General features: G+C 38.3%; 1 protein-coding gene across 2 annotated transcripts in view; it reads right to left on the minus strand.

Annotated features, from left to right (window-relative positions):
- Positions 1-3,086: 3,086 nt before the first annotated feature.
- The window catches only part of LOC138032091 (double-stranded RNA-binding protein Staufen homolog 2-like), an 11,940-nt gene continuing 5,026 nt past the window's right edge, over positions 3,087-10,000 (minus strand). Inside the window, exons 3-6 of one of the 2 annotated variants that reach the window (XM_068879676.1) lie at positions 9,510-9,719; positions 9,139-9,282; positions 7,642-7,822; positions 3,087-5,969 (exon numbers count right to left, since the gene is read on the minus strand). In XM_068879676.1, coding sequence (XP_068735777.1) covers positions 5,890-5,969; positions 7,642-7,822; positions 9,139-9,282; positions 9,510-9,719 — 615 coding nt within the window. In that variant the 3' untranslated portion in view covers positions 3,087-5,889. The remainder of the gene's footprint in view (positions 5,970-7,641; positions 7,823-9,138; positions 9,283-9,509; positions 9,720-10,000) is intronic. The other variant, XM_068879678.1, reaches the window with a different exon arrangement.

The raw sequence follows: 10,000 nt of genomic DNA on the forward strand, positions 1-10,000 counted from the left end.
TTCGTGCTACAAACCATTGACACTTTAAAATCGAGGTCCCATATATTTATGAGTCAAATGGTCAATGAGTCATGAGTCAATGATACTCACAGTCAATATAGCAATAATTTATTGATTAAGCCTAAGCCCTCGTTTCAGTGATTAGGCCTAAGCACTCTCTGAAATGTTAGCTTTCATTTTATGGGTTAGGGTAACTGCATTAACTCACTGACTCATTGATTCATTGACTCATAAATGCTTGATACTCTTTAACTCATTACAGACTGAGTAAAAAAGCAGATATGAAATAAAGTTAAAGCTAACTTTCATTACAGTACTTACGGTACAGAAATTTCACTTATCACTAAGAACACCGTAAGCAACGTTTTCTTTAAAACTCATGGGATGAAAAAAGGTAGTCTCAGGAGGCAATAGATCTGTGTATGAATTGACGAGGATGAAGACAAACTCTTGCCTGTTCCGGCTTTAATTGGAAACGACGTCTCGGCCGTTCGACCTTCTTCAGGTTTTAAATTAAAAACTAAAAAGCTATTTACAATGGTTGTGAGTCACAAGAGCAACGACTTATATCAAGTATGCATATTGACATTAAGGTTACGTAATACAACAAAGGTCTAAATTACAAGGTAAACTGATTGAATGACAGGTGAAGGCGAGTACAATTATGTGATAAAATCTAGAAAAAATATAAATTGTTCTGCGGTAACAAGTTCCCCACTGAGGGCCTCTGAATGAATGTAATCAGGTAAAAATCGTAACAGGATCCCAAGAGAGGGCCATTAAACTACAGTATTAAGACCCTGAATGAAAAGCCCACGGCAAACATAACCGAATCCCTGAAAAGAGCTCCTGAACCCAAAAATAAACAAATCACGTCATCTAAAACGATAATACATTGGAAAAATAGCAGATCACAATTAATCAATGGTGGTCATTAATGCGGAGCTTAGATATAATTCCGGCCTTTTGTTAAGACCACGAGGATGAAGGGTAAATAATTGCGCGGTCCAATAGGCCTCCCTAGTGAGTAATAATTGATCAAGATGTAAGGAATTTATAAAGGACCTAATTTGTTCAATGATGATAAAATTAATTTGAGGAATTTCATGTTCAGAGTTATAAAATGGATGGCCAATTCACAAGTTCTTTTGTTCTTGAGCATGTTCGACTTGTGGTTGCGGAATCTAACTTTAAATTCAGTGGAGGTGGAGCCTACATATTGTAAATTGCATTTGGTACAAGTGGCCAAACAAATAACATTTTGTGATGAACAAGATAGTTTCTGCTTAATTGGATACAGAGGCCCTCAATGGGGAGCTTGTTACCGCAGAACAAACACTATTATAGGCTTTATATTTTTTCTAGAATTTGTCACATAACTGTACTCGCCTTCACATGTCATTCAATCAGTTGACCTGGTAATTTAGACCTTTGTTGTATTACGTAACCTTAATGTCAGTATGAATACTTGATAAGTCGTTGCTCTTGTAACTCACAACCATTGTAAATAGCCGATGACAGAAATACCATGCTTCCTTGGAATTTACCTGGTGAAACAGCCGAATGGCATGGAAATAATAAATTTTATTACACGGTTCGCTCCTTGAGCACGCTAGGCTCGATTTCCGCCGCTCACTCGAGTTCGGGTATCCTCCCCGAGAAGAGACGGCCGAGATTTCGGGAGTGAGCGCTGGCTCATTTCCCGAAACAGCGGCTGGTAATCGAGCCTATGAGCACGCAAGATAAACCAATTCCCGCGCTGTGATTGGCTACCCGAGCGGGCAAGATGGAGCTACATATGTATACTGCCCGCTCGGGATTTCTCGCTTGGTCCCGCAAGATCGAAGATAATATTACTTTTCTTTGGTGTTTTATCCCATATAATAAATCCTTTATTGACCAAGCTTGTTCGGTCAAGATGGCTGAATTGGCAAAATTCTTTTTTTGCGTGTTTATTGACCTCGACTTTGTTTCGGTCCATAAACAGGCAAAAAACAGAGGCTATCAAACAATCTTTCATCCGATCTGGATATCCCGCCAAATTCGTTAATGAGGTTATTAACGATTTTGAAAACCCAACGGCAAGAGATGATGAGACGATTATCCCTGTTCACTGGTTTGATGATAGAACAAAAATCGGCATTCAACTACCATTTTGTCGGCGAAATGAATTTGAAAGCAAGAAATTCATGACAAAACTTAATACACCAAATAGACATTTAACTCCCATATTTTGTGGCAAACACGTCAGATCGAAACTCTCTTCAAACTCAAAGACAAAAACATTCATCCATCACACGTAATATACATAGGCACGTGTACTTGTAATCAAGCTTACATTGGTGAAACGGCACGCAATCTGGAAGTACGTGTCAATGAACATTCCGATATAAACAAACAATAGGAACCGGCCAAACACCTAAAGAAACACCCCGAACAAAAATTCACATGGGACATTTTGACTTCGGCTCACTCATGGACAAAGAGAAAAATAAAAGAGGCATTTTACATCGCACGCTTCAAACCAGTCCTAAATAAACAAGTCCAGTCATTCCACCTTACCCTATACCCCATGGGAACTGGTATTACGTAACCACAAATATAAAACAGTTGGTTTATGCAATTTAATCACTCTGAAGATGATCGCAAGATCGAAAACGTTTAGTCAAACATTTTAACAGTTTTTACCTTTTACTATTTTAAAACACTCTCTGTAAGGTCACAACAGTCACGTTTCAACCACGTTAAACATCTAATTTTATTAACCAGTTCAACGCAAAGGATGCAAAGTTTGCGTTTATGTGGGAGGCGCGGTGGCCTCATGGTTAGAGTGCTTGACTCCGGATCGAGTGGTCCGGGTTTGGGTCATGGCTGGGGACATTGTGCTGTGTTCTTGGGAAAGACACTTTACTCTCGCGGTGCCTCTCTCCACCGGGGGTAAACCTGCGATGGACTAGCATCTCATCTAGGGGGGAGTAGAAATACTCCTAGTCGTTTCCTGCTTATGAAACCGGAGAAAAGTCCCGGCCTGAAGGGCTTTCTGGCTCGTAAGCAGAGACTTTACTTTTAAAAGACAAAACAACACATTTCCAGGGAATCAGTTGTAATTATGACAGTGATAACAACTTTACACACCATCCATTGCATTTCAACTAAAAAAAAATTGCATTTCAACTAAGGAAAACTGCAAGTTCACCACCACAACAAGGAGTACTAAGAATATCAGTTGAAATAACTTTCACAAGGAAGTGGAGAGGAAAACAGCCTTTGCATATAACACCAAAAATCCTGACTGTTAAAATGAATTTATAAATACTATCAAATTAATATCTGTTTTTGTTTTTCTTGATTATGTAGTACTAGTGATCATTAAAATCTTTTCCTGGAAATTAGGCCCTTTTGCAGCACTCATTAAGTCAATAAGACAAATTATTATATATAATTATAAAAAAGAGAAAATTTCTGAATATTATTTGGACTTTTAAGCCACTTTTGTTATTAAAATCTCTAGTATGTTGATTTGATTAATGCAAGTATGGCAGAACATTCAGAAAGAGGAAATGCTTACCATTCAATGAGTCCAAAAAACCCCTCAACCTAAGATAAACTTCTCCATTTTCACTGAATAAAAGACAAGTTAGTACTTTGCCTTTGACAAAATAATCAGCCAACTTCAATTTTTTGAATCATACAAATTATCTTGTGTTAACAAAGAAAATTAATAATTTTGTATTTTACTGCTGGCAAAAATAAAATAAACGATTAATACACAACAATAAATAAATGTAGAAGTGAAGCCAGACAAACCACATTCAATGTCGAAAGCTTATTTTCAACTTTCAATGACAATCAAGTGGAAACTAGAGGAAATCCCACTTTCTTTTCTCTTATCTTTGAAATAATAATCTCTTCCAAGCTTACAGTGCTACTACAAGGAAAAAAATCACTTCTCGTTTTTCTTCACATTTTGAGGCTACGAGGAATAAAAATAAAGATTTGTACGAGTTTATTCCCCAGAGCCTTGCAATGATGGCTTTTGTTTAGAACTGAATTTTAATATATCGAAAATCGGCTACTGGTATTTCAAGAGGAAGACTGTTTATTTTAACTCCACTTTCAGTGATCTGGATCGAGGAGAAATTATAAAAATCATTATATTTTACTCACTAGCTTAAAATGAACTGCGTGAAAGAGACTTAATTAGTAAGCAGCACACGAGTTTGTCTTTCAGATTGTCAAATTCATGTTCTGCATACTAATTAAGCGGCATTCAAACACTGTATTTTTAAGCTACAGTGTACATGTACATGTAGCGAGTAAAATAATGAAGTCACTTTCTCCTTGATCCAGCTCTCTGAGCACTGGCTTATCTGTCAGAACCTTACCAAGTAGTGGTGCACCGTGTTTTCCTTAAAATGATTGCATAAAATCTTGCCTTTCGAGTATCGAGCACAAGAAAAAAAGAGAAATGATTCTTGATCCTAGTAGCACTTTAAAATCGTCGGACTTCGTTTCCCTGGATCCAACCCTCTGAGGCCCAATCAACCAGTCTTGAGAGTGAATAATGGCTGGCCATGAAAGCCAAACCGTACACTCAAATTAAACAACCTTTGGATAAAATTTTGCCAGCAAGGTGTTATTACACTCTCAAAATCTTAAGAAAAAAAGTCATTTTGATCACAGTAGCACATAGAAAGTAAAAGGCATACTTCTCGGTTATGACTTTGTACTCATTGAGCTGGATCAAAATTACCAAATCATTGTAAGCATAAGAAGAGTTAAGCCAATGTTACGTGAACGCAACATCACATCTGATGTTGTTCTTAATAAGGAAGCCATGGAAGACAACTGATTACTGATACTGCTAATGATTGTGCAGCTTGAATGAGTAAAATTGATTTACCACTTAAATGAAAGGCAAGGTTAATGTCCAGTCAACACTTGTAATGAAAAAAAGAAGCAGTGCTCTTGTAAACATGGTTCAAATGTAACAGCTGGAGCAAAATGAATTTTACAGAACCATAATAAACTACTTTCCATGACGTATATCATGTACATATATCTCCAACTAGAATGCACAGGTACAATGATCTTGACCATAGACCATGTATTCATAAATGGCGGCCAAGAATTATTCTTTTGTCTGCAGGTTAATCATCCTCACTAACCTCGTTTGCACGAACAAAATTCAAACGAATTTTTGTTCTAAAGTGAGGCTAATGAGGATGATTATCACAAAGCCAATTTAAAGAATAATTGTATGGCGACCATTAATTTTTATGAATACTGTCTATGACAGACGAAAACAGCATTTTAACTTTGTCCCAATGATGCATATTGCTGTTTTTCAATGTTCCTTGATATGACAATACAAAAGCTGCTGTGAACATGAATGTTACTTTTGATAATTTGAGCAGAATCAATCTAGCAGAACTACAATTATTTTCATGTAAAGAGCTTCCAGAAGATGGCGTTACAAAAAACGAAAGCCTTTTCTTTGGAACAGAACAGACAATGGCAGAGCTAAACAGCAGTTAAACACTGTTCAATGAATGGTATTTTTCCACTGCCCCCATTGTTGAATAACGTGACATTGCTTACAAAAAGATAACTGCCATTACTACAGAAACCACAAAATCTATCACAGATCACAATACACCTTTTTACCGATACGGCGGCCATTTTGATTTCTATTGTTTCGAATAGCTATTATGGGATGCCCAGGGGGCAAATACACGTTAATTTGCCCCCTGAGCATCCCATAATGTCTTTCGAAACATAGAAATCAAAATGGCTGCCGTATCGGTAAAAAGGTCTATTTACTAAAGACAATCACTGCCACTAATATTTTCCTTTCCCTGTCGAATTGAATCCCAGTGTTTTTGAACATTACTCCTTCTTAACTTGATTTTCCCTTCCATTGTCACTTGATGTAACATTGTTTGTTGGTTGAGGCAGCAACCCACCTGCTGAAGCATAAAAAACAAAACAAAACAAGAACAAAGTTTACAATGCGATTGCCATGTTACCTGTAAACTTTTCAACCTTTGTCCAGCTTAAGTGGCTTTATTAACAGTTTAATTCAGGTACTATACATGTAAGGTGCAATAATATTGTTGAGTGAACAATATTAATTGCAATGGACTCCAGAGCTTTTCAATACACGTAAGTACAGAAGGCTGACGAAAAGCGCTCCTATTTCCTGAAGAGAAATCAGGCTACCTTTTTTTCTAAATAAATATTGAAGTAGGCAGTGTGGCCCAGTGGTTAGGGCGCTTGCCTCAAGATCCGGAGATCCCGGGTTCAAGACCCACTCTGACCACTTGTCAAATTTGATCCTAGTAGTAACTGGTTCAACTTCTCCGCTGCACTTGTAAATAGCCAACTGGTTTGCCTCCTGCCAGTTGGGTTTCTCAACAGTTGTTGTTTCGTTGATGTTGTTTCATTGGCTCTGAAAAGCTCTTAAGGAAAGAGGTCAATTAAGTATGCATGTATGTACGTATTAACCATTGACTCATGAGAGCGAGACTTAACACATTTTACTCTGTCTGATGCCACATGATTTTCTCGTCAACTAAGGGCATCCTAGGGTGCTTGAAGAGTGAATGGGTTAAAGACAGATGTTGCCCCGCACGCACAAATTAATCTGGCACATGTTTTCGGTTGTTCACAATTCATTTGCTAAAAATATAGTGCAAACAAGTTGAATAACAAATAGCTTATTAGATGTTTTGGTGTGTAGTACAGCTGAGTATTAATTTCAAAAATTTGGTTTATCAACAGAGTTGATGATGTAAATTGACCACTGTACAGAGATTCTAAAAGCTGACGTTTCGAGCGTTAGCCCTTCTTCAGAGCGAATCACTCTGACGAAGGGCTAACGCTCGAAACGTCAGCTTTTAGAATCTCTGTACGGTGGTCAATTTACATTATCAACTCTGTTGATAAACCAAATTTTTGTATACTACTTCCCCACCGACGCAGCACCACAGTTTCTTTAGAAACTACCCCTTCATTCATGAGTATTAATTTCTACTGGTTGTTTGTATTTTGGGCTCATCAAAATACAGCACAACTGACCAGTAAAAATACTCAGCGATGCCACACACCAAAACATCTAAATGTAACAAGGTATAATAATGTATCTAGTGAAGCTATCATCCTCGCAGTTATGAATGCAATTTAGCAATTATTATGTAGAGAAGCCTGAAGAATTCAGGACTTTAACAGGGTTTGAACCCACGACCTCGTGATACCAGTGCGACACTCTAACCAACAGAGCTACATGTATGAAGCCACTGATGTTGCGAGCTGGTCATTTGTGGGTTCTAATGTTCCCCTGATGAATGGATCAACGAAGTAAGCAATATATATGAAATGAATCATATTGTCTTCATTATAACTGTGAGGATCAATGATCGCTTCACTTGATTTCATATCAGCAGTTCATACAATGTATTAAACTGCCCCTTTCTCTCGGGGTGTCTTGGGGCACACCATTTTAAAAGAATGCTCCCAGATGCCCCATTTTAAAAACAAAAATAATGGATCACCATCTTTAGACAAGTTGATGTGCATAATAATAAATTATTATTACCCAGGTGAGCTTTCATTCTCAAGTTTCAAACCTTGACCACCCACCTTGGTTGTCTTCAAATGATTTTAATGTACATGTAGTGGAGCGATCCAAGCCCAGTTGAAGTAATGGTTTTAATGCATTTGACGCTGCTTCCTCCTGTGCTGATTCAACTGTCACTCCTGATCCATAGCATGTAATGGGAGGAATGCAAGACACTGTCACAAGTGTCAGGTACTCTCGTTCCTGGAAAATCATTAATATATTTATCATTGGTTGAAAGTTGACCGACTGTAAAAAAATACTTCACAATGACTTTGCCTGGTTGCTTTTATCTCCACCAATATTCTATTGAATGACTGACCCTGTGAATAGACATAATCAGCTTGCATGTATCAATACATCTACATGTAGCTGTGATTGATCACTCATGAGGAAGATGAGCCTATCTTGCCTACCTGGACTACCCATGTTTCCCATAAAATTTCAATTTTTCTAAACTTTGCATCAGCTTTATTCAATAATTTTTCCGCTGGCAAAGACAACAGAATACTGGCCTCTTAAATTCTTCAGTTTCTACAATCATCACAAAAAACAAGAACCAATAAACCATACTTAAAAAAATAAGGATGCCCAGCCACACTGCAGTGAAACACAACGAAAAAGCGCAATCCCATCACCAACAGAGAGCATTAAATTGTGAAAGTCATCACCATCAAACCCCACCACTGCTGCATGTTCCTCGTGGATCAAAGTTCATGATTGGATAAGTTTGTCCACAAAGCTTGCATGCCCAGTTCGAGCATAGAAATATGTTCAACATGGATGGAGGGTATTCCAAACGAGCTGTCTGAGTGAATTTTTGTGGCTGGAAATCGATTCTGAGCGTGGTGCCATGCCATTTCCTCAAAGATATTGAGACTCAAATGTTGCATGTTTTTTTGTTTGCTTGTTTTCTTTTGCTCCTGAATTACATGCACGTGGATTGGTTTTGCAAGGCTTCACTCAGTAGACTTTGGACAACCAGCCCATCCTGGCGGGCAACACATTTTTACATGCCACTAACCCAGGGACAAGTTGTGTCAAAAATATTTGTCAGATCTTCATGTACCTGAAACTCAACTAAGGGCAACTGTACCTTTCCAAGTGTATGCATTAGTGACAATTCAATTATCTGGAGAACATTCTCAATAAAAAAAGAATGCCAGGAGAACAGAAGTTCTGTCTTTGAGCCAATATCACAAATACCATAATACTCTTTGTTTGTCCCTCCAAAATTTTGCATAAGTATTTTTTTTATTTTCAATTGGGACTTATACTGGTCCCAAGAGAAACTGGAAACAATGCGCACAATAATTTTGGATGGACAAAGAAAGAGTACTATCATGGTATTTTTGATACTGGCTAATTACAATAGTGTGGCCAGGACCAAATTTACTTTACGCTGCAGTAAGAAAGTCAAATGTACTCAAGGTTCTGGGTAATAAACTTAAGGAACTCCTTCTTTCTAGTCCACTCAACTTCATGGTCAATTTTGAATATATTTGGAGCTCCTGACCTACCTTTGGGTAATCAGTAAACTGCACTCTGAGTCCCTCTAGCTCAGCGAGATGCAGAAGCTTCTGGACAGCTGTCAGAATGGGAGCAGCTGCCTTCACAACTGGTGCACCAGGCGCTCGGTTCAATCCACCTTGTACAACAGGCTCCTGAAAAATAAAAGCAAGGTTTCTACCTCAAACTCTTTGAAAAAATCTAATACCTTTGACTGACCATTACAACAAAACTGCTTCATGTCTACAGCTGTACATGTACCTAACAAGAGATGAAGGGCTCCTGATGGAAAACAGAGTTTTTAATGCCTACTTCATGCCAATCCTGAATTTCAACAACCTTAAACCTTGACAAACAATGCAACACTTGATTTTACATGTACCTGTGGTACTTCCTTCACTTGTGCAATAGGTGCGACCACTGAGGTCATCATGTCTGGTCGCGTGTGCTTTGCAAGTTCAGGGACCATGGGAAGCAAACCTGGCTTGAGCTGTCGGCGAAGTATAGTGGCTGGTTGGCCGCCAGAGGAGGGGTCATTGAATGGTCCTTTCGGTTCACTTTCTGTTTTCTCAATTTTTACACCTTTATCACCCTACATAGGGAAATCACAATTTCCTTGTAATCGTCATCAAAATCAACATTATTGTCATTGTCCATGAGCGCACACTGGGTTGCCTGAGGTATGTGTTACTCAAAAACAGAAGGGACTGAGTTGGGTGATATTGAACTGCAGCGTTCCCGGCAATGTTTTCAAGTTGGGGGTCATTAAGACCATTTAAGGGGTCACCCAGAAGTCGTGCCAGCAGAGGCCCTTTGGCTCACACCTTCATACGATGAAACAGATCTTTTTCTGAGGTTAAAAACCTGGCTACC

The sequence above is a fragment of the Montipora capricornis genome, chromosome 14, assembly GCF_036669925.1.
Source record: "Montipora capricornis isolate CH-2021 chromosome 14, ASM3666992v2, whole genome shotgun sequence".
NCBI lineage: Eukaryota > Metazoa > Cnidaria > Anthozoa > Scleractinia > Acroporidae > Montipora > Montipora capricornis.